Raw genomic sequence first — 26,980 nt, 5'->3', positions numbered from 1 at the left:
CTAGAAAACAGGTGTCAGTGACTGCACAAATGTCAGCATCCTACAGGACAAGGTACACTTGCATTGACATGGGTTTCATGGTGAGACACCTAGCTCCTGTTAGAGCAAGACATCTGCACAAAGGCACACATCAGTTGTGGACAAATTACAGTAAATAGTGTCACTTTATGACTCTAGCTGAAACACACAATTGCCAGCAAAGATGGTGTCACATTCACAGGTGTACTCTGCAGGATATACATCACATGTATGCTAATTTGTTATGACTTCCATCTTTAATGGGTTTGCCAGTGATGTACCAGACAATACACAACTGTCTGAGGCATTGACTACATATATGAGGCAGACATGTTCAGCCTGCAAAACTCTGAACAGTTGTCAGGTATGGGCTCAGTATATCACATACAGTTCAACACACTCATCTGCACCTGTTGTGTATATGCACATACCCTATGCACATCTCTTACATTTGTAAGACAAGCATATGTATCAGAGTAGTATTCACAGGTAACATATGAATAATTACAACATCCCAGGTAGCCGGCCTACCAGTGACGCACTCAGTATTGGACAACAGAGGCTCCATTAGTAGTCATACGTGAGATGACCTTTGCTGGGGTGACTCAGGTGCCAGAGATGTGCTCCATGTCAATGCAGGCAGGGTAAGCAGAAATGGCCATAGGTGTTGGACAGCAGCATGTGAGTCCAGCAGGTCTTGTTGTGGCCTAGTGTTCCATCTGACATCAGTGCATTCCCCCTCTGCATTCCATTACAAGCTTACATGATTGACATACCTGTTATAGTGCTCAGGAGTTTCCTCACAACAATGCAGATGTTTAGGTTTGTGTAGTCGCAGTTTGTCTTTGTGGGGATGGGTTGTGGCTTGTGTTGCATAGGCAGCAGCTTGCTTTTTGTAGGTACTGCTCACGAGCAGGTGATGGCCTGTGCACTAATTGTCTCCCACTTACTACTCGCATCCAGAGCAGCTGTGTTGTCTTTCCATTTGCCAGTGCCATAGCAATACAGTGCTATAATTATGGCCTTCATATGTGCCTTGCACCTTTTCATTGCCTGTGTGGAGGACATTATGGAGGTGAGGTGGCTACAGCTTTACAGACACTAGGTGGGAATACTTCTCTGGAGAGGACATGTGGAGACAGACCAACAACATGGGGAACAAAGCTCCAGAATTGGGTACAGATTGGAAGTCAGTAGTACTGTTATACACACAGAGGGTTGCTTGTTTAACAGGCTTCATCTGGACATGCATTTTCTGTGTGACTTGATGTCTGACAGTGATATATCTCTGACATACCTCTCCGCTGTCCTGATGTCTACAGACTGCCCAGAGGTTTGCCTGTTATGTTTGGTCTGTTCCTTAGACGATGTCTGTTTTTGTGGAAGCAGTAGGATACTGTGAGGATTGTAGTCAGTGATTGTTGACATCCAATGGTGTTTCAGACATCATATTCTTCAGGGATATTATGTTACAACAAAGCATGTGACACTGGAAACTGTTTCAGTTTGTAATGCCATTATGTGAGATATGTCCCTCTTTCCAGCCCCCTATCCCCCAAGTTTGTCATGCTTTGTCCAGATGTCTTGCAGTAAAAGCATCAGAGGTATGTTATATCATTATTTAGTTACTGCACTCAAGGTATCATCCCATTGACTTAGCAGACTACTAAAAGTGTTATGTGGCAGTGGCCATGAATATGGTCTCACACCCTGGACATTCCGTGGAAATCTGCACATATGAGAGTTCTGTATGTCTGGCCATTGTGAAATGACTGTCAAGGTTGTGTGGAAGTGTTGTGTGTAGGTGTTTATTTGGGTGAGTAGCAGATGTGAGTGTTACAAATCCTTTTTCTATCTAACTGTGCATGCTTCTTCGGTTGCTGGTGGTCTATCAGGTGCGTATATTTGTAGGGGCAGACTGAGAAATATCCTGTAACACCTCAGGATTCCCAGTACACTGGGAGTTGGACCAGTATATGTCAGTGTAGTGTGTGAATGGGAATCAGGATTTATTCGTTCAAGCAGTTGTTCTACTCTAGAGTTCATTGGGGTTATTGGTATGTTGCTGTGAATGTGGTACAAATGGTTGAGGGTGGACATTTATGCACCACTATCTGCTTTTCCCTACACTTGCATCCCTGTAGTGCATGTGTTGGTCTTACTGTGGTTCAAAACATTCTGGGTTACATGGTTGGCAGCTGTCATGGGTTTTTCCATTCGCTTACATGGCTGCGGTCATACCGCTCCACTTTACAGATGTCTAGACACTATCCTGATGCATGGCTCATATGTTTTGTCTGTTGGCCACAACAGTTGTGGGTTTCTGAGAAATCACTGGGATGATGTGAGCATTGACATCAGTAAATAATGACATTCATTTGTGTTTCAGACCTGGAATGTATCTGGCATTGTATGTTAAAGCACACCATGCCACTCTAGCAGACTTCTACACGTATGACAGCCGTATTTCAAAGCTGTCACTAATGTTTGCCCTTTACCACCCCCTCCCCATTTGTCAGGCTTTTTGCAGATGTGTTGCAGTAAAAGGTTGGTTATCTGTCTATATGTATAAATATATATACATTATATATATATATATATATATATATATATATATATATATATATATATATATATATATATATATATATACATTTAAATATATATATATATATATATATATATATATATATATATATATATATATATATATATATATATATATATATATATATGTAGAGAGAGAGAGAAAGAGAGCTATTGGTATCTAGATATACATATATATGTATATAACAGTACTACAAATATATAAATCCCCCTTATGTTGAATGACTGTTGTGCATGATATGTTTGTAAAATCATTACAAATTCCTACAGCTCAAATGATGTAGAGGTATGTTGCTATCATTATTGTGCACTGGGTCCTGGTTTCCAGACTTGGAAGTGATTACTTTTTTCATTAATGTTAAATGACCAGAATCACTGATATGTTTGTAAAAGCATTACAAATTTTCGCAGTTGAGATGGTGTAGTGATCCATTGCTGTGATTGTAGTGCACAGCATCCCGAGTTCGAGACTTGGCAGAACTGATTATTTTGTTGCTGGGCAGAACAAGGGCTGATGGAGACAGAGTGATTAAGGCACTTTTCAGCAGTTATAAGTGGGTTTTCGTAGGTTTTCACAGAGCTAACTGTTGCTAACAGACGGTTAAGTCCTGTTAGCTTCACTTACTCCCACTTACACCCGTGCTAATTTTCTTTAAAGAAAAGAAAAAAGGATGATAGGAAAGTGGTGAAATGGGGGAAGCAGAGGGTAAAACATTATGAAAAACAGCAAGGGATGTGCAGGACGGGTGTAGGAAAGGACCATAGCTCTACATTTCTTTGGCAGCAACAGCTGTGAATAACGTGTAAAATTTGGAATTTACAGCCTCACATCCCACAGGGAGGGGTGTTGGTGACAGACATTTGCAGAATAATCTGTGGCTTGGTTGATTAGTTTCAGTGTACATGGGGCGAAATATAGAGCTATGTATGGGGCAATTATTTTTTTTGTGGGACAGATGCCCCTTTTTTGTAAGGTGAGAGTGGGATGTTGGGGAAGGGCTGTAGGTATGTTTGGGGAGGTAGGCTGTGTGGTATAAGTTCCATTTGCAGACAGACAACACAGCAGACAGTGGCTGTATATGACACATGAGGGGATAAACACTTTTGACGGGGAGGGTGGTTGGGAATCAGAAGCCCTTGAGCACCCAAATGGATACAGTGGGACTGAGGTCCCCACCAATTGGCAGCCACCACTGCTCCTTCACAGCCCCAGAGGTGGCTGTGCTGGGGCTGGACAGGAGGGGTGGTCTAGCCCTTGAGGTGTTGCCAGGCGGTCTTCAATCTGGCACAGCTACCCTCCCAACTCTGCTCAGATGGTGCTGCGCACCAAACCCCAGAACTGACTGTGGGTGACAGGCTCCTTTCCACGCTCACTCTTGGGGGGACAGAGGCGGTTCCACCCAAAGGTGGTGCAGGACCAGCAGACGAGGAAGTCCTGGGTTGGGTCCCAGACATGCTGGGGCCTGGTGCCATGGCCAGATGAGGAGGGACAGGTGGATCCGCCAGGATCTGCCTTCCCAAACGTGCTATGGTATTGAGGTTTTAAAAAATATGTTGGTTAGTCATGAACAACACATTTCAAGATTAGTTATAACAGCATACATGGGTGTTCCAATTAACCCCATAAAACAGATTTGAAAAAGTTGCATAGCAAAACAAACGCATGCATAAATGGAACAACAGTATACATCGTAACAGCATGCCAGTAACATTGATGGCAAAAGGCCACCAAGAATGGTATTTGAAAAAAGTATGTTAACATGCAACCCATCAAATATATGAACAATAATAGAACACAAGTCCCAACATTAGGTTTGGAGAAAAACATACCCGTAGTATATGAATTATAGTATTGATCCAGATTAGGGGTGGGGGATGAGACAAAAAGTCCATTAAAAACTGTTTATGCTTCTATTTTCCACAACAGTACTGCTCAATACTCTATGGGTCTGCCCTCAATTTATATCCGCCTATGGCCTATAGCTTATGTAGTACAAACATACCTATTAAACTGTCAGCCTGAAATGGTATGGGGCAAACTGTGACAACTCTGGGTACATGACTAGAGGGGACTCATACATGTCAGGGTTACATATCTAGCACAGGAGGGGTACCCTGAACTGCTGTTATGTGGGTGTGCTACTGGCATACTTCAACTGGTTTCCTAGTTGTGTCTAGGGTTATTGGCAGCAGTGACCACTAGCCGTGACAGCGTGACACGTGAGAGACATGTATCAGGAAGAGTGCATGTTGTATGTACCTATCCTGCTGTAATTTGCTGGCATGTGGTGGGACAGTTGAACAGTTCTACACAGTTTACCTTTCATACAGCTGCTACCAACATTTCCTTACCTGTAAAACCTGTGGAGAAAATATTTGTTAACACTACCGGATTGTTTTTACATTTATTCCTGATTTCTGTGTGTAGATATGCACACATCTTAGTACCACTCCCTGGATTTGAACCATGTCTGAATGTGCAAAATTAACAACTAAAAGATTTCTCATTACACTGAGCTACAGGGGAACTGCTGTTTCTTGTTTCACTGTTTTTTGCCTAATAGTCTTTTGGTTAGACTGTCTGAATTTGTAATCCTGTGATGCATGCACGACAAATAGTTATTGTACTGTGCATTAATCCTTTGGCTTACTACAATCTGACAATGAAAAACTGAAACAACCAGGAACCAGAGAGAAGCAACCAAACAGCAAAAGTACACTGGTGGAAACAGGTGCTCAACACAATTCTTTTAGCGTAAACCAAATTTATTAATTTGCTATTTGTCCGCAGACTTCATCAGAAACAACCACATAATATTGCAGCCATATTTAAACCAAATTTGTTAAACAGTTAACCAATAGGAAAACAGTAATGTTAACCCTTACTGCATCAAACAGAATAAATGACAGATTTTCTATACTTTAAAAAACATTTGATATTTACAGCTTCATTTAAACCAGGAGGAAGGTGAGCAGCCAACAGAATCTGCCACTCAACTTCCTTCCTTTCAACCTCATTCTTAAAATCACTTCCCCTTAATACCATATATACCACGTCCAAAACAAAAAAAATACATTTCTTAAAACTGGAACATTTTACAGAATGCTTATACAGCGCATTATTCTCATGATGTGTCATAATAGCATATACATGTTCCCTAATTCTAGTACCCAGGCTTCTGGTAGTGATGCCAACATAAACTGCTGGGCATGATGTACATAAAGCAGCATAAACAACCCCAGTAGAGGAACAATCAAATCTACCTGGCACTTTTATAGTTCTGTTACAATGTGATAAGTCTATGAAGGGACCTTCAGAAATAAACCTACATATCCTGCAATTCAAACATTTGTAAGTACCAGGAACCTTTTTAGTACAAGCTGTTATAATTTTTATCTCTGAAAAATTCTAACAGTTGTTTAATGTTTCCATTTTTCTTGTCTGCAAACTGGCGTCTATCCCCCACTACTTTTGCCAGCTCCTCATGTCCTAGCAAAAATTTCCAATTGTTTTTGGCAATGTTTTAAATGATCACCATCATGTCCAAAGAAAACCTTGAAGCAAAATAGGAGTTAAAAGATTCATCTCTTGTTTCATTGGTAATCTGTTTACTAGCGAACCCATGTATAATAATAGATGGAAATTTATTGGTTCTAACACTAATAATTTCATCCACTGTATTATTAAGTAAGTCCAACCTGTAGTCTCTTTCCAAGAATAACTTCTTGATAAATTCTATTTCATTCAAAAAATCTTGGTCATCACTGACCATTCTGGAGGCTTTAATATATTGGCCATGTGGAATGTTCCTTTTAATATACATAGGATGCTCACTTTTGAAGTGGACATAACTATTGCTAAAAGTTTATTTTCTGTGAATTCTAGAAATACATTTGGCACCATCCCACTCTAAATCTATGTCTAACAAATTCATACGAAGACCAAAATTTCCAGTTGTAAATTCTAAAAAAGTAAACTATTATTCAATTCTAGCATAAAATTATTCAAATCAAAGTCAGCTTCTAAAACAATAAAAATAAATCATCAACAAAATGGCAGTACATCAAAATCTTGTCATACATAGAAATATGTGGTAACAATTCTTTCTCCCACCATCCTAAAACTAAGTTAGCAAAACGGGGCTACCATCGCCCCATTGCTACCTCTTTCTTTTGTTTGTAAAACTTACTGTTAAAAATAAAATAGTTATTCACTAACACTATATCTATTAAAGTTCTGTATAGATATATTTGATGTGTGTCGTAGTGCCCATATTTTTGTAAAGAATGACTTAAAAATTCTAACTCTTCTTCTACAGGAATCAACGTATAAAGGGAAGAAATATTCACTGTAATCATGACAAAGGAAGAAACATTGTTAGAAATTTCTGCTCTCACATGAAATTCTCTAATTTAATTAAGGAAATCCCACGAGTCACTAATATGTGATTCCAGTTTCTTAACCAATGGATTAAAACATAATCAAGAAATGGAGAAATATTCTCTGTACTACATCTAGGCACATAAACTATCGGTCTAAAGGGGGGGTTCTGAAAGTTTTTATGTAATTTAGGGATACCAAAGAGTACACCTATTTTTGGTTCATCAATATGGAAAAAATTGAACAATTCCAGATTAATATCAGCATTCATTAATAACTTGTATAAGTTGTCATATACATTCCTATGACTTTTCAACACATCAAATTTTCTAACCTCTGTATATTCTCATTCATTGCTGAGCATTTGTCCAATTGGGTTAACATAACTCTCTTGTGTCATTATGACAACGCCCCCTTGTCTGCCTTCATATATCTAAGATGTTTAAAACTCTTTAAATCATTTAGAGCTCTAATTTCACTGACTTAAATTAAAAAACATATTTTTAGATTTATTCTTGCAACATTGCCTTATTTCTTCTTCACAACTTCTTTCAAATACCCTAATAGTATGATGTAGAATTGGGTTATAACTGGAAGGTTTACAGAACTTAATCTTAGAAGTGATGCCATTCAAAATAAAACTTAAATTCAGCTCCTTAGCACACTTTTTAAAGTCAACAATATTTCTAGTTTCATTAGCATGTTGACTAGGAACAAAGTTCAAGCCTAAGTTTAAAATTTTATAATGAACATCTTGAAAACAAACATTAGACAAATTATAAACATTTCCAAAAGTCTTTGCACTTATTTTTTTGTTTTCTATCAATGCTTCCTGTTGCAGATTCTCCCTCAACTTCTGGTGTTATAACTCTGGCTCCTTTGCCTCAAAAAATTGTTGTCAGCTGAACGAGTGGTCATTCTATCAAATTCTTGTACAGAACCAACATTATTATTAACCAAACCTGGCAGGTCTTTAAACTCTTGAGCACTGGCACACTCAGAAGCTCCTAAGCCTCCATTACTCGCTGCATGAGCTCTGTTACATGACACTGCAGCCTCATTTATGCTTTCAGTGGTTCTTGAATTTAAAGAGACAGTCTGATCACCACCTGCTGTGTTAGAACTATGCACACCATGCATATCAGAAGTCTGTGGATTAAAAAAAAGTGTTATTTCTATGATGACTTTTCTGATAAATGTTATTATTATTATTATTGTTATAAAGACTTTTCTCCTGATCTAACAGGAAGGCATTGCCAGACTCATAGGCTGCCACATCCCTTTGAATTTTCTTCTGCTTATGAAACACTGCTGCCTTCTCAAACTTGGATACATTGTTGAAAACAGTATCATATTCATGCTGTAAATCACTACAATGTGTTTGTTTGTTTGTTTCTAATGAAGACTTGGGATGAATAGTGGATTAATAAATTTGGTTTAGGATAAAAGAATTGTGTTGAGCACCTGTTTCCACCAGTGTACTTTTGCTGATTGCTACAATCTGGGAAGCAAAGGTTAACACAAGGAAATGCTGGATGGAACACACTTTGAAACTTTACACATTACTATTCAGGGTTCAGAACTTAGTGCAGTATATATTTCACATTTCAGTTATATCTTGTTTTACAGCTCCACCATAGACAGTTTTTCTTAACAGTTGGTTCACAGAACAACCTCAGTTAATGTATGCTATCACAGCCATATTTGCTGTGAAGAACCTGTATACATTCTATATGTCTACAACAACATTCCAGAATAAACACAACAGTTTTTTGTAGGGATCTTTATTGTACATCAATATTAGTCGGTCAAACTTTTTTATTTATTCAGTTTACACAGTAACAGTATACCTACTTGCAGTAAGCAATGTACTCTTTAGCTATTTGAACAATATACTGCAAAATAGACTTGTACTCACCAGCCTCTTAGAGCAGCCTCAGCAGTCTGTCAGCATGGGCTTCTGCATTACTAGCCCTCTCTGCTGCAGCTGTAGGGGAGAAAAACAAACATTATGCATACCTGTCTATCATATTCTCTGGTTAGTATTTGCTACAAACTACTTGATAGTGATACTTACTCACTACTGGATCATTCTGTGGCCGTGCATCTTAGATCCACTGGACCAAGAGCTCCCCCTTCCTCCGCTGTAGGTCAGCATAGTGGTTCCGTACCTGCTCACCAGTCCGGGAGATGCCAGTAGCACTGGTGAGAACACATGCAAGATGGTCCCAGGGCTCTGCTTTGCATTGTGAGCCCTGGCACTAGCCCTGCAGCAGTCTCTCCTCATGGTTTTCTACAAGGAGTCCAGCCATGACCCTGGTATCCTGAATGCTCCAGTGCTGCACCCGAAAACACACTACTTCACCTAGACCAGCCATAGTACTTGCGCAGATGAAGTATAACAGATTCTGGTTGTATTCCTGCCTGCATCATTTAAATAAGGCGCTACCCCCCCCCTTTGCTGTCATTGGACCATTTTGAACATGTTAAGCTCTGCTAAGCAGTGAGCAAATCTGCCAAGCTGAGTTGAACAGTGGTTAAAGGGGTAATTGCTGAGCACTGCTTAACAATGTGCAAATCCACTTAGCTGAGCTACCTGCTGCTTAGCATTCATGTCTAATCGATGCTTAAACCTGGTAAGCATAGCTGAGCATTGCTAACCATTCTCACTTTTCATTTTTAGAAAATATCAGAATAATGACTTCATATAGTCAGTGTATATGATTTGCTTTACATGACATCCCTCTGTATGCTTTCATTACATTAGCAAGGGGTGTGACTATACTGTATGGGATACTTGTGTATACGTGGGTGGTGTCACATGTTATATGCACTCACACTTCTATTTTACAACAGCTACACTACCCTGGTTGACAAAAAACAGTCACTACATAATTTAAGTTGATAAAAAATATTTTAACACTAATTTCCCATATAAAAATAACTTGCCAGTCTTGGTACTCGAACCATGAATGCCTGTATGTAAAACCAGGACTCTAATCACTATACTATGTCAGTTTGGGAATTTCAGCTGTATATTTTTATTTATGTCCTATGGGATGTTTAAATAATGCTAAGAGGAGGGCCATAACACACACACCTGGCCAGCTATGCTTAAACATTCCTTAGTATGGAAAAAAATATTATATTATTATATTACATGGTGAGTATTGTGGTTTTCTGACAAGTCATTGAGGACTGCAGTCAGAAAACAATGGCATACATTTGACTTTCAGACTTCTACCCTTCGGTAATTCATGCTAATGCATAACCTGTTTTCTACCAACTTTCTAAGTTTGTAAGAGCAATATTTATGAAGTGTCCCTATTTTTAGGACTTTATCTCTCCATTATTTGTGCCTTTGTCCACATTTTCTGCTTTAACAGGTTGTGAGGTGTCATACTGCACTTTTACAATGCAGGGGGTGTGTCACAGTACCGGTCACACACCCCCTGCATTGCTTTCCTGCTCCCCTATGTATTTCAGTGTCTGGGGACACTGAAATACATTTATTTCATTTCAGTGTCTGCGGACACTGAAATACTGGCATAATATTAAATAAATTCTTTAATATTATGCCACATTACTTTTAGAAAGGGCCGTACAGCACTTTCTGAGTGCAGGGGGCATGTTAACTGTGCGAGCAGTGCTAGAACACGCCCCCTGCACTCATTCACTGTTCATGTCCATACAGGCCTTATCAGTAGCATGCCTTCATGAATATGCAAGGTGCGCTACTGTTAGGGTTGTGCAGACATGGACACAGTTCACTCCATGCAGGAATAGCACTATTCCTGCACTGAGTTTACTGAATCCCAGGGTATGTTTTTTGATCCACCAGTTCACATAATTTAAATAAAATTGTGTGTTTCAAGATTCATTGACTGGCTTTAATAACAAATGACCAAATTTATTTTGCCATAGCCCCTTACATTAAATATTTTGATTAGTAGAATTTCCAAATCAGAATCTAATATGATTAATCTTTATTTGAATTTTTCCTTAAACATGTGACCTTGTTATTTCCTGGAATGCGTCCCATGGCTCAGCTATTGACACAGGTCTGATATTTACAACCATATCTAGTGACATAAACACATCCCACTTGTTTTTAAGGCCCCTAGCATTATTGTAATAGTTTTCTTATAAAGTAATAACCTCTATGTTTTCTTTAGTTGTGACAGCAGTGCTGCTCCGTAAAAATGAATTAAAGTTTCTCTAATACTGTTATTAAGATATTTGCCTCATAGTGATTAAGACATAAACCATGTTTTAACCATGCTTTTTAGAAAGACATTCATCATAGACGCTGTCGTTCCAATAAGTTAGGAAATGAACTGAGTATACCAAGCACAATTGTTTCAGACATGTTAAAATTAAGGCCTTTGTTGAACATATAATCACTCAGTTTTAATAATGGTAAAATCTCACAAATTAATATCTGCATTTTAAGTTCTCCAATGTTTCCCATACTGATCTTTTCCTATGATATCTTTAAGTTTGTTTGTGGTAGCATTTTGTATCTTTTAAGTTTGTTTGTGGCTGCATTTCACTCCAGACACTCTTTTACTGTGCTTTTACATTAGAAGGACAAGGATTATTCATCTAGTGCAGTAGGTGTTTACCTTGTCTATCTGAGCTTGGAAGCACACAAAAGGACTCTAAGGTTTGTTTGCACTTGTCTTGTATACTGTGACTGTACTTTAGCAGTTTAAAAAAACTGTTCTGTCAGCTGCTGCTTTAAGTAGTTAATTGCTCTGTATTACATTGTATCTATTGGTTGTAGGGGCTGTTGTAGTAGTTTTTGTGGTATTGTTACACTTGGGCTCCAGACCAGTTCTTCTACATACAGAAGGTGGTTTTCTACATCCTTGTGGCAGAAGTGCTGATCTAAGCTTTCTGAGTTCGGGATTGTTGGTGGAAGGCTTATTATGTGTGTTTTCTGATTGGTAGTTAGCTTAAAACTTGTTTCTCTTTGCTTATCTTTAAACCTGGTGTTTGCATGGTGCTGCATTTTGCACAGGGGTGGTTAGTATTGATGCAAAAGCCTAGAAGCTCAGTTTTTCCCTAAACAACTCTTAGTGAAAACCTTCCAAGCTTTTCTGGTGGTCTAGGAGCAACTCAGTTGTGTACTGAGTAGCATTGTCTTACTGATCATCTTTAACTTACACAAAAGTATAGGTCCCTCTTGTTGTCTTGGCACTACCAGCACAGTCTTGTCAAATTGACCCATTCCCTTCCCTAATAAAACATACAGTAAGAGACAGCTATCATGGATGTCAATTTCCCATCTTCTCTCTAGTCTGCCTGATAGACATGGGTATTGTGAGCAATGTAGCAATTGTCTCATATATACTGACAACCACTTACTACCGAAACAAACACATACTTTACGTGAGAGATGTAGTTACACTATGAAAATGGAGGCAAGACTCTCATATAAGGGCAAATTGAATGCCAAACAGGCTGTCAGCACACACACACACACACACACACACACACACACACACACACGTGCATGCGCGCACACACACACGCACACACACGCACACACACGCACACACACACACACACACACACACACACACACACGCGCGTGCGCGTGCACACGCGCACACACACACTTCCTACACTAAATAAGGACACAACAAATAAACCCACATATGCAAAGGTACTCATTAGTAACTTGCCCAAAGATCAGAGGCTTCCCAAACAGAAACCACTTATACACACACAGCAATGCAAAAAACAACCACAGCACATAATAACACACACACCAAATAAGTCCATGAGACATAACACCACAAAACCTAATGGTCATAGGTGACTCCATTGCAAGACACATGGATGTTCCCCTCACCAGGCTGGATAACGAGCGGGTTACTGTTAGCTGCCTGTTAAGTGCCAGGATTCGTTAAATCACTCAAGCACTGAAGTCACTAAACTACAAGTACTGGTATGACTCCATCATAGTCCATGTGGGGATGAATGACGTGAGACATACCTAACTGGATTATATGAAGAGACACATGACTGAGCTCTCAGATTATGCATCACAGGCAGGTTTAAACCTAGCCTTAAGCAGCATTCCTACCTTCTCCAAGGATGGTGCCACAATAGAAACAAAAAATGATTGACTTTAATAAATGGATTAGCTTCTGGTATCAGTCCAAGGTGATCCAAAATCTGTTAGCCTGGGAAGACAGGGTTAACAGGCCACACTGCTTTGTTGAAGATGGTCTGCACCTGAATCTTCCAGACTTTCAAGACTGGTCAAGCAGTATGCCTCTGTTGAGCTACTCCATGTCCAATTAAATAAAGGCAAAGCCCCATACCACATCATAGCCAGCTGTAGGTCCACCACCATGAAACAGGAAAAGCATACCGCATACCTGGACTTACTGGAGTCTCTTGACATACAGTCTAACACCTTACTCATGGGTGATTTTAATTATCCTACCATCAACTGGGGAACATACATGACCACAAACATGTTGACTCAGAGGTTCCCAGACTTTGTCAGTGCAAATGTTCTGGAACAGCTAGTCAGCACACCCACAACAGGGTCAAATGTCCTGGACATAGTACTCACTAACATGGGGGACCATTGCACCTCCAACCATGTGATGTCCTCCCTGGTAAGATCATAACATAAATCAGTCTCATTCGATGTAAGTATAAGACCAGGTACCCTATCAAGCTCAAAAACGCTTAAGAATTTTTCAAAAACAAATGACCTCCTACTAAGTGATGGTATAAGAAGTTTCAAAGCCCCCTCAAAAACAGATAACTTAGACTCCTACGCAGATGTGTATGCCAATGCCCTGTATAACCATTTAAGCAGCTGTATAGAATCAGCTGTATCTGACTGGATTAAAACCAGGTCTTGCCGAAAAAACAACCCACCCTGGTGGACCTTTAGTATAAACAGGCTATACAACAAGAGAAAGAAACTAATGTCAAAGAACAAGAGTGCACTGACTCAGCCTAGGAAAAAAATTCTCTCTAGCATAAACAAACAAATCAGAGATCTTGTCAAGTCCAGCAAAGCTAATTATGAAGCAAAAACAGCCTCTCTAGTTAAGGATAATAACAAGGTATTCTTTAACTACATCTGAAATCTAAAAGGGAATACCCAGCTATGCGCTGAACCGGTTGTGGATGGCACCACCTATACTCAACTGGAGATTATAGTCAACCTACTAGCTGACAGATTTGGAGCAAACGTCACACCCCCCATTCCCTCCAGTCATTCCCCCAAAGTATACCTGCCACCATTCCTCAGCCTATTATCTCAAGAGAGCAGGTCATCTTTGTACTCTCCAAGGCCAAAAACATGACATCAGTGGGACAAGACAACATTCTATGTTGCCTTTTAAACAACTTAAAACATGACCTAGTAGTCCCACTTGGATCCCTGTTTAACCACAGCCAGTGAACTGGCTATGTTACAGCAGAATGGAGGACAGCAACAGTAATCCCTCTGAATAAAGGGGGACCATCCACTGACCCTAGGAATTATAGGTCCATAAGCTTGACTAGCCTCATCTGTAAGGCCATGGAAAGAATCATTATGGACCTTATTAAAAAGAACATAGGTAATCTTCAAACTCTGTACTCAACTCAGTTAGGATTTGTTAAAGGTAGATCATACCTGTTAAATATGGTTGACTTTGAGAAAGTCACCAAGGCCTTGTACAAGGGAAAGACAGTGTATACTGCCTACCCTGACCTAGCCAAGGCATTAACACAATCCCCCATGCAAGTATTACAGAGAAACACTCACAGTTGGGAATTAACCCCTACATTACCAGATGGGCAGCCAGCTGGCTCACCAACAGAACACATATTGTCAAAGTGGGTGACTTCACCTCTTGCAAAAGACTAGTCACCAGAGGCATACTACAGGGTTCTGTGCTGGGCCTCTTACTGTCCAGACTTTATTTTTCAGAAGTCCAGACATACATGGTCAGCAGCTGACCAGGTTTGCTAAACGATTGCAAATTGGGAGCAATCACTGACTCCCCCAACAATGTTAATATACTGACAACAAGGTTAACACAGACAAAAGACTGGTGCCAAAGCCACGGCTTAAAGCTAAATGCAAAAAATGCATTATTATTCCCTTTGGGAAAGCTAACATCCTGCTAATTACATTTATAAACATCACCTCCCTAAATGGAAACCCAGTGGCAGTTGATTTGTGTACTCATTTTGATAGCATTCTGAACTTTGACCACCATGTATCCACAGTGGTAAGGAAATTCTTCTATATGGCACATCTCATAAGTAAAGGTATTGACTATAGATCTAAGGATGTTATAATTCCATAATGTTAGGCCCTCATCAAACCAGTAATTGAGTACAATGCTCCCTTTTGCATATACCTCACCAGACACCTGCAACAATTAGAGGGACCACAGAGTTTTCTCACCAAGAAATTACAGGGTACACAAAAAATGTCTTACATGGAAAGACTGAAAGGTCTGTCACTATAAACTTGGGCGACTTCTTCAAAACAGTCACCAAAGCCATGGACGAGGGGAAGATGGTGCACAATGCCTACCTTGACCTAGCCAAAGCCTTTGACACTATTCCCCACTCAGGGATAATAGATAAACTCTCCCAGCTAGACATCAACCCATATGTTACCACATGGGTAGCTAACTGGTTCACTGATAGAACCCACTCAGTCAAAGTAGGACAAGTCACCTCTAGTAGTAAACCTGTAATGAGCAGTGTACCCCAAGGATCAGTCTTGGGGCCTCTACTGTTTGGGATATACTTTTCTGAGGTGCAAGCCAAAACCAGTGGTCTGTGGCTGACCAAGTTTGCATATGTCTCCAAGCTGGGTGCTGTCTTAAATTCCATTAGTGATGTGAACATCCTCCAAGAGGGCATTATCCAAACTAATGACTGGTGCCAGAAGCATGGCCTCAAACTGAATGCCAAGAAATGCATCATTATCCCCTTTGGGGAAAATGTCATCCCCACTAATTATCACACTAATAACAATGTACTAAGCATGCAATCAGTCATGAGGGACTTGACCACCTAGGTTGATAGCAGCCTGTCATTTGACCACCACATTGCCTCCGTTGTACGGAAGGCTTTCTACATGGCCCACCTCATAAATAACAGTATTTCATCCGGGAACAAGGAGGTCATAACATCCCTGTACTAATCCCTCATCAGACCCATTATCGAGTACAATGCCCCCTTCGGCATGTACCTTGGCAAGCACATGCAGCAGATGGAGAGACCACATAGGTTCCTGACCAGGAAAATCCAGGGTCTCAAACACCTATCCTATACAGGTAGGCTAAAAGCCATGTCCCTCTACTCAGTCTCATACAGACTGCTCAGAGGTGACCTGCGTCTGGCATACAGACTTGATGTAGTTGCTACATATCCATAAGACAAACTTCACTCACACAACCCACACGCAAGGCCTTAACCTGGTCTGTGACATTAATAGAACTTGTTGGTGGGATAGATTTGTGTCACAAAGCCTCCCCCATCTGTGGAATAGACTCCTTCTCCATGTCAAGCAACGTACTTCTCTAGCCCTCTTTAAAAAGAATATGGATGACTGGATGGGAAACAGAAAATACACCCCTGGGATACCACCTGTGTCCCTGCTGGACAGACACAACAGGTGCTGACTTTGAGGGAACATGGATGAAATTCTTGGTTAGGCTTACAAGGGCCTCCAGGCCAATAGCCTAGTATCATCCTATGAATCTATAAACCTATATTCTGTCTCTTATAGGTTTCTAAGGGGTGACCTGTATGTAGCTTACAGGGCAGTCTCTGATCCAGCCCTGGTGGAAATGCTACACATTCGTAAATCAAATTACATGAGGGCCACTTGCTCTAGAGATCATAACCTATCCTCTTACTTGAACAGGTCACGTTAGAAAGATAGCTACATCTGGCAGAGACTGCCACCACTCTGGAACAAGCTATCAATTCACATGAAACAGAGCTCCTCCCAGACCCTCTTCAAACACAACCTAGATCAATGGATGGTGACCACAGATTCACACCTGGGCTGGTGCTTATGTCCCTCCTGGACAGCTGAAGTCAGTATTAGCTACCAGAGACCCTTAACTCGGTGAACTTGATTTACCTAACCACCTAAAACTGGTGCAACTCAGGATAGATATGGGTAAGCTTGTAAGGGCTCTAGGGCTATTAGCCTAGCAATCTTCTATGAACCTATGAACATATAAGTATGTAACAAGACATTATTGCCCACATGTATGTATTTTAAAATATGTCTGAGTAAGTTGTTTAACAGTCTCTGATTGTCCACAAGTTTCAATCCAGGTAAGGCAGATAAAGTTTTCATGCTCTTATCTAGGTCTGCTAATTTCTTTCTTTTAGGTTTATGTACTGAATCTCCAGAAATAAGTATTTCTCTGTCTGGAATATAATTTGTACTCTGACTGTTGTCTATTGAAGGAAGGAACCCATCAGAGCATAAAAATGTAACATTATAAGGTGTGCATAAGTGCAGCCCAATACAGAAAATGTTATCTTCAATATTAAGATTTTCTGTAACTTTTGAAGGTTGTAAAGCATCTAAACCACTCTTTTTCATTATTTTTATGAATGGATGGTTTGCCACAGTTACTTTATGTCATAATCAGCAGTTTTAGGGTTCTTCTTAGTATTTTATATTAGATTGCTTCCTTGTCCAATCAGTTTATCATTATAATCTGAATTATTATATAATACTGTAATTCCTGAGTATAATACTAGTAGAACCAGCTCAAAGTGTTTCATTCCTGTAGACTTAACATCTACTAATAGCTTTAGAATTGTATTAGACTGCAATGTGCAATTAAAATTTGAGTGAATTTTTGATTCAGAATTATGAGTATCATGAGTTTCCTAGTGTTGATTTTTTTAGGAGTCACATGGATCTCTTTTTTTATTCCTCAAATTATAATTTGTCAACATTTTCCTTTACCTTTATTTTTAATAGACTTCACTGAAAAGTTGCAAATATATGATCTTCTCTTATGTATTTTTAGTATAATAACAGCAGACTTGTTCAACATGATATCAGTTAGTATTACCGGATGTTCATTTTTATCTTCTTACCAACACTTAATAAATTCATGAGCAGTCTTAACTATATTAGAAGTAAAGTGTGTATCATCATATTTTATTTTTCCTTTTAATATGCTATTCAAATAATTTATCTTTGTGCAGTTAGTGCAGTTAATGTTGTTTAATTCATCATTTATAAAAAGTACATCACAGAAAATGAATTGAGTAAAAGATTTGTGCTTCAGTAAGTCCTCTGGTTCATAACTATTTCAAATATCCATAATCATTCACATTTTGAAATGTTGCTAGTCGGGTGCTGGAATCTGCCATATCATGCACACACTCAAGTCTGTCAAGAACAGGCACTGTTATGACTCTATCATAGTCCATGTTGGTGTGAATGACTTGAGATGTACCTCTCTGGACTATATGAAGAGAGACATGATTCAGCTTGCTGAATATGTGTCCCAGTCAGGTATGTCTCTAGCCTTAAGCAGCATCCTACCATCATCCAGAATGATGCCTCAGTACAAACAGAAAATGATTGACTTTAACAATTGGCTTAGTTTCTGGTGTCACTCCAAGGGCTGCCAGTACCTGACAGCCTGGGAGGACATGATTGACAGACCACGATGATTTGCCAGAGATGGCCTTCATCGGTCTCCCCTGGGCTTCAGGCTTCTGGCAAAGGCTCTTTCCGCCTCCATAGTGCATTTTTTAGGCAAAGTCATGAGGACAAAATTACCAACGTGAAAAATTCTTCTGATCGAAATGTAATGGTCATGCTGCTAAACGTTAGGAGTCTTAACATGAAACTCCACTCATTGCAAGCATTCCTTGCCCTGGAAGATGCTGATATTTGTGCAGTCACTCAAACCTGGTTTAAAGCTGTAAAAAACACTCCAGCCTTACCAGGTTACTTGTCCTACCATACTTTCAGACCCCAAACTGAGGGCTACAAAGTAAAAGGCGGTGGAGTTTCAATATTTATCAAAGTCATACACACCTCCAGGCTGTTCAAACAGTAAGACACACAGGAGACACTCCAGGTGCAGTAAACTAGTGACAAAACACCTACTCAAATCATAGCTCACTACAGACCCCCAACCATGACTCAGGAGGCCCACTCCACTTATCTGAGCTTACCTAACTCCATCAAGATTCAACCCTCTACCTTGATCCTAGGTGACTACCTAACCATAGAGTGGAAGACCTTTTCTAGCTCAAACACGAACTCCCAGAGATTCCTTGACCTCGTCAATGCCAATGCATTGGATCAGCTGGTCAACACCCCCACAAGAGGCGAAAATATCCTGGACCTGCTACTAACCAACATGAGTAGCCACTGTAATACCCCTACAGTGTCATCCTCCTTGATAAGATCCGACCATAAAGCGATCACTTTTGAAGTCACCATCTCCCCTGAGCACCCACCCCCCCCCTGCCAGGGTCAAACAAAAAAACTTTTCCAAAGCTGACTACAACCTCCTGATAGCAGGTATAAGCAAGCAGTTTCACAGCCACCATCCCTTCAGTTGAATCAAGCACTGATGTCCAAGCCTACACCAAAAATCGATATGAGCACCTATATAGCTGCATGGAATCAGCAATACCTGACAGGACCAAATCATCTTCCTCAAGGAAGAGTAAACCTGTCTGGTGGACAGCAGCAATAAACAGCCTCTATAATAAAAGAAAAAAATTGCTGTCCAGGGACAAGGAGGAGCAGGTACCAAGTTGGAAGCAATCTCTCCTTTGTCTGAACAAGCAAATAAGGTCACTGCTGGAATCCCCTAAGGCTAACTTGGAGTTCAAATTGGCCACATCCACTAAGGACAATCTCAAGGCCTTCTTCGCATACATCTGTAATCTCAAAGATAACTCCCAAATCTGCAATGAATTGGTGGTCAAGAATACCACATACAGAAATGCCATAGATGTAGCCAACCTGCTGGCACACAAGTTCAGTGAAAACTTCACCCCCCCATCATTTAACCAGGACATCCCAGCACCTATCCCCTCCCCTCATCACCAGGGAGAAGTTCAGTGAAAACTTCACCCCCCCCATCATTTAACCAGGACATCCCAGCACCTATCCCCTCCCCTCATCACCAGGGAGCAGGTTATTAATGCTCTCTCAAAGGCAAAAAATACAGCCTCCATGGGACCCGACAACATCCCTGGCTGTGCCCTACATGAACTCAGGCAAGAGTTTTCAGCACCACTAGGCACCCTATTCAATCAAAGCTTGTGTACCAGCTTTGTTCCAGCAGAATGGAGGACAGCCATGGTCATCCCACTGCAGAAAGGTGGAGTGTCCACAGACCCAGGCAATTATATACCCATCAGCCTAACTAGCCTGACCTGCATTTTCATGGAACACATTATCATGGACCTTATAAACAATGACATTGGCAACCTCCAAATGCTTGATCCCACACAGTTTGGTTTTGTCAAAGGGAGATCATGCCTGTTAAACTTGGTTGCCTTCTTTGAAACAGTCACCAAAGTCATGGATGAGGGCATGACAGTACACACCACCTACCTTGACCCAGCCAAAGCCTTTGACACTATTCCCCACTCAGGCATAATAGATAAACTCTCCCAGCTAAGCTTCAACCCATATATTTCCAGATGAGTAGCTAACTGGCTTACTGATAGAACCCACTCAGTCAAAATAGGGGAAGCCACCTCTAGTAGACCCGTAACAAGTGGCATACCCCAAGGTTCGGTCTTGGGGACTCTACTGTTTGGGATATACTTTTCTGAGGTGCAAGCCAAAACCAGTGATCTGTGGCTGACCAAGTTTGCAGATGACTGCAAGCTGGGCACTGTCATAAATTTCCCTATTGATGTGAGCATCTTCCAAGAGGGCATTAACCAAACTAATGACTGGCACCAGAAGCATGGCCTCAAACTGAATGCCAAGGAATGCATCATTATCCCCTTTGGGGAAAATAGTGTCCCCACTAATTATCACATTAATAACAATGTACTAAGCATGCAATCAGTCGTGAGGGACTTGGGCACCCAGGTTGATAGAAACCTGACTTTTGACCACCAAGTTGACTTTGTTGTACGGAAGGCTTTCTACATGGCCTACCTCATAAGTAAGGGTATTTCATCCAGGAACGAGGAGGTCATAACATCCCTTTACTCCTCACTTATTAGATCCATTATCGAGTACAATGTCTCCTTTGGCAATATACCTTGCCAAGCACATGCAGCAGTTAGAGAGACCACAAAGGTTCCTGACCAGGAAAATCCAGGTTCTCAAACACCTATCCTATACAGATAGGCTAAAAGCTCTGTCCCTCTACTCAGTCTCATACAGACTGCTCAGAGGTGACCTGTGTCTGACATACAAGACCGTCCCAGACTCAGCTTTGATGGACTTGCTGCAGATCTGTAAGTCAAGCTCCACTCGCGCAACCCACACACAAGGTCTCAACCTGGTCTGTGACATTAAAAGAATTTGTTGGTGGGATAGATTTGTGTCCCAGTGACTCCCCCATCTGTGGAATAGACCATCTCCATGTGTCAAGCAGAGTACCTCACTAGCCCTCTTTAAGTGGAACCTGGACAGTTGGATGGGAAACAGAAAATATAGCCCTGGGATCCCACCTGTGTCCCTGCTGGATAGGGAAAACAGGTGCTGACTTTGTGGGATCATGGGTTAAATTCTTGACTAGGCTTATAAGGACCTCCAGGTCAATAGCCTAGTATCATCCCATGAACCTATAATCCCTAAAAATGGTAAAGAGATACAAGTTTATAGCCTCATAGGTGAATTCTAGGCTAACTGCCATGAAGAGTCATTTTAACCCTAGCCAATAACCTAAAGTCAGAATCAAACTCTGTATCTTGTGTCTATTAGATGAAGACCTTAAACATTATGCTAACCCTACCCCCAAAATTGTATGTTCCAGGTGAGGCTGGAATTTACAAACCTGGCATTGCTTTCCACTGCTTTATAGGCACTGTGCCCTAACTGATTGTGCCACTGGAGCACACATTTAAAATAAAAACGGTGATTTCAGCCCTGTTTTCAGATTATGATGTACGGTTAAACAAGGTTAAACTTTTTCTGGCTCCACCAAGTCTGCTCTTCAAATTTTCCTTTAAGGAAGCTCTACGCTTAGTATAACCAGACTACTCACTGTATTATAAGCCTAGCACTTGTTCTCAATACTTGTCTACTAAGTAAGCACTCTGTACTAAGTAAAGCACTACATCTACTTACCACCCCTGTGAATATCCACTTCCCTTAAAGGTACAGCACTCCCTTATACTGTTCTAGCATGTCGAGTGGTAGATTACTGGCGTCGTCTCCAGTTCAACTGGTCAATCTGGGTATCTTGAGACAATGCTACCATTGTCTCATGCACACAGACAACCCTCTCCTCCTTCCAACAAACACAAATACATGTGAGAGATGCAACTATATAGCCAAACTGGAGGCTGAACTCTCTCAACTCAGGGCTGGCATGACCAGACAGGAGGAGATGGCAACCACACACACAACAATCCCAGTCCCACATAGACCTACCACAACTGCAAACCAAACACATAAAAACACAAAGACCTACTCGGAGGCTCTAATAAAAAACTTACCAAAACAACAGAGGCTCCCAAAGCAGACATCCAAAAATCCACCACCTCAAAACAAAACACATGCAACACATACTTCAATAAATCAGTGTGTCGACCAATCGCAGCCCTTAAGGCCAAACACCTTGCCTGATACACTAGTAATAGGTGACTCCATAGTCAGACACACTGATGTCCCACTGACCAGGCTGAACAAGGAGAAGGTGACTCTGAGCTGTCTATCGGGAGCTAGGATCCGCCACATAACACACACACTCAGGTCACTCCAAAGCAAGTACAAATATGACTCCGTCATTGTCCATGCTGGTGTGAATGACCTGAGACGTACCTCCCTGGACTACATGAAAAGAGACATAGAGGAGCTCTCCGATTATGTAGCCCAGGCTAGTATGACCCTGACCCTGAGCAGCATCTTGCCCTCACCAAGAATGATACCACAATACAAAGACAAGATGATCAGCTTTAACAATTGGCTCAAGTACTGGTGTCATTCTAAGGGGATCCAATGTCTGTCTGCCTGGGATGATATGTTGGACAAGCCACGCTGCTTCACAAGGGATGGCTTACACCTGTCACCACTGGGCTTCCGGATATTGGCTAAGGCTCTTGCTACCCCCATAGTGCCTTTTTTAGGCAAGGCTCAAAAGACAAACCCACCTCCTTAGAAAACAAAAATGGAAAAAAACTAAGGGTAATGCTGCTCAACGCCAGAAGTCTAAATCTCAAGATGCAGGCACTTGATGCATTCCTCAGCATGGAGAACATCGACGTCTATGCAGTAACTGAAACCTGGTTCAAGGCTCCTGAGAGCACCCCAGCACTACCAGGCTATACCTCGTATCATGCTTTCCGGCCCCAAAACCTGGGCCGAACCACAAAGGGAGGGGAAGTGTCCATATTCATAAAGGACACCCACACCTCCAGGTTAGTAGCAACACATGAAGCATCAGAGACCATACAGGTGCAACTAACCATAGGCAAAACTGCTATACAACTAGTAGCATGTTACAGACCACCCTCCCAATCTCAAGAACCCCACTCAGCCTTCATGAAGACATTGGAGGATATGAATGTATCACAAAATACCATCATACTGGGAGACTTCAACTACCCAAACATAGATTGGGTACATTATTCTAGCCCTAATACCCTAGCCCAAAGGTTCATGGAATTCATAAATTCAAATGCACTGGAACAACTAGTCACCTCTCCCACTAGGGGAGATAATATACTAGACCTGATCATCACAAACATGGGGACAAAATGCTCCATATAGGAAGTATACCCCTTACTAGTGAGATCTGACCACAAACTAATCACCCTGGATATACATATCCCACCTCCACCCCCAGCACAAAAGACCACAGTGAAAAACTTCTCAAAAGCAGACTTCACTCTTCTTAAGACTGAGATGATATCCTTTAAGCCCACTGTGCCAGTGGATACCACATCCCATAATGCCGAATCCTTCACAAATGCTTTCTATGGACATCTCCAAGAATGCATGGATCATGCAATCCCAAACAAATCCAAGTCCCTCTCCACCAAATGTAAGCATCCTGTCTGGTGGACCTCAGCCATAAACAAATTGCATAACAAAAGAAGGAAGCTACTGCACATCAGAGCGAAATCCCATGAAGGGAAGACATCTCTGACCAACATTAGCAGAAAACTACGTTCTCTCATAAAAACATCCAAGGCAAACTGTGAGAGAAAAATCGCTAAGGACACTAAAGATAACCACAAAGCCTTCTTCAGCTATGTTAGAAACCTGGGCGGAAACCCTCAGATATGCTCAGAGTTGGTTCACAACAACAAAAAATACACTGAACACACAGATATTGATAACATTCTGGCTGACAGGTTCAGTGCAAATGTCTCCCCTCCTTCACCCCCAAAAGAAGAAATACTTATCCCAGCTGAATGTAATCTCCCTGTCATCTCAGATGTCCAAGTGAGAACCGCCCTAAACAAAGCAAAAAACACAGCATCAATGGGACCTGACGGTATCCCGGGGTGCGTGTTACGTGAACTCCAAGAGGAGCTAAACCCACACATAAAAATGCTATTTAACCTTATCCTTACTTCAGGATATGTACCTGAACACTGGCGTACAGCAACAGTGGTCCCACTCCACAAGGCGGGTGCCTCTACAGACCCTGGAAACTACCGCCCCATAAGCTTAACTAGCCTGGTCTGCAAAGCTATGAAAAGAATCATTATGGAACTCATAAACAGAGACATGGGGGACCTACAGACACTTGACCCCACCCAGTTCGGCTTTGTAAAGGGCAGATCCTGCCTTTTAAACCTGGTTGACTTTTTCGAAACAGTCACTAGAGCCATTGATGAGGGCAAAGCAGTCCATACAGCATACCTGGACTTGGCTAAGGCCTTCAATACAATACCCCACTCAGGCATCATAGATAAGCTAAACAGCTTAAAAGTAAACCCTTATGTCACTAGATGGGTTGCAAACTGGCTAAAGGACAGAACCCATAAAGTTAAAATCGCTGGAGCAATGTCAGACTCAAAGCCTGTCACAAGTGGTGTCCCACAGGGATCTGTCCTGGGACCCCTCTTGTTCGGCATTTATTTCTCAGATGTTAAAGCAAACATGGGAGGGCTGTAGCTGACAAAGTTCGCAGATGACTGCAAACTAGGCGCCATAGTCGATACACCGGCAGACACACACATCCTACAAAAAGGCCTCACTGAAATGGACAACTGGTGCCGTAGTCACGGCCTTAAACTAAATGCCAAAAAATGTATAGTCATCCCTTTTGGAAAAAACAAAGTACCCACAAATTATCACATAGACAGCAACCCACTGAGTATGGAAAAAGTAATCAGAGACCTAGGGACCCATGTAGACAGTGACCTCTCATTTGACACCCACGTTGCCAAAGTGGTTAGAAAAACATTCTACCTTGCACACATCATCATGAAGGGATTCATACCCAGATCCAAGGATGTCATTGTACCCCTATATTCCTCCCATGATTGAGTACAATGCCCCATTTGGTATGTACCTCACCCGGCATTTGCAACAGCTGGAGAGACCACAAAAGTACCTCACCAAAAGGATCAAGGGTCTCCAACATATGTCTTATTCTGCCAGACTAAAGAAACTTCAGCTCTATTCAGTAGCATACCGCCTGCTAAGAGGTGATCTCTGCCTGACGTACAAGGCCATGTCCAGTCAGGATCTGATGGACATGCTCCACCTCAAAAAATCCAAATCCATCAGGACCACAAGAGCTAAAGACTTAAACCTCGGCACAAGTATGAATAGGACATGCTGGAGGGATAGATTCATAACCCAGAGGCTTCGCATGCTTTGGAACAAGATCCCAGTTTGTATTAGGCAGAGCCCCTCACTGACTCTCTTCAAAAGAAATCTTGATGAGTGGATGGGAGATCGTAAGTTTACCCCAGGGGTCACATCTATGTCACTGCTAGACAGGGGCACAGTAAACTAATTCTATTATATAAGGGGACCTTCATTGTGTCACTACTAGACAGAGGCACGGTATTCTAGATTTATTCTGTACATTTTTGTACCATTTCATGGGGTGGCAAAAGCCACATCACTATGGCTAGGCTTACAAATGCCCCAGGGCAGATAGCCTAGTACTATACTATGAAACTATGAAACTATAAGTTGTGGTGGTGGTAGTAGTACAGTATGTGAATTCTAGAATTAAGAAAAAGAAAAATGGAACAGAAGAGCTCACAGTAGTTTGGTAGTTGTAAGTTAGTACATCATAATGGGAGATAATGAAGACACATATATTTTGCTGTGGTTTGCCACTATCCTGTTCACTTTTCAAGTCAATACAATTCACCAAGCTGAGACAGTGAAAAAATATGTTTTTTGAATAAGGTCCTTACCATCTTACCATGTTTATTAGATTTTAAATCTATGTACTCCATCTCTTTGTATATGATTTAAAAATGTGTATATCAATTCAACATTTGCACCAGTAGAAACAGTAGAAAAGATTATTTGGAATTAGTTTAAATATCATCTGAATTCAACATCTGGCAATGATATGCCACTAATTCTAATAACTAAGTCTGCATTTCTTTATTTAACTGATCTCCAGGTGTCTTCAACCAACATCACTCAAATTTGCTAAGTAGGTAGAAAAGAGCTTGCAATTAGACTGGCCTACTTTCCAGTTATACGTAGACTAACATTTCATTATGGAGAAGGAGGCTACAGAAGAAGTTGGAAAATACCTGGACTCCTGTTTGTGCAATAAATTTTTTGTTGTCAGCCTCAATAGCAAAACGTAC

The 26,980-nt window shown here is 41.0% G+C and overlaps 1 protein-coding gene across 1 annotated transcript in view; it reads right to left on the bottom strand.

Moving 5' to 3' along the window:
* Positions 1-26,980, bottom strand: part of LOC122792941 (transient receptor potential cation channel subfamily M member 2-like) — a 1,068,883-nt gene that overhangs the window by 623,747 nt on the left and 418,156 nt on the right. Inside the window, exon 14 of the mRNA XM_044060527.1 lies at positions 26,924-26,980. This exon is cut by the window's right edge and continues 89 nt beyond it. Coding sequence (XP_043916462.1) covers positions 26,924-26,980 — 57 coding nt within the window. The remainder of the gene's footprint in view (positions 1-26,923) is intronic.

Source organism: Protopterus annectens, chromosome 2.part0 (assembly GCF_019279795.1).
Source record: "Protopterus annectens isolate FY-2018-M chromosome 2.part0, PAN1.0, whole genome shotgun sequence".
Classification (NCBI taxonomy): Eukaryota; Metazoa; Chordata; order Ceratodontiformes; family Protopteridae; genus Protopterus; species Protopterus annectens.
Note: the sequence above shows the minus strand (reverse complement) of the source record. Positions and strands in the feature narration are given on the sequence as shown.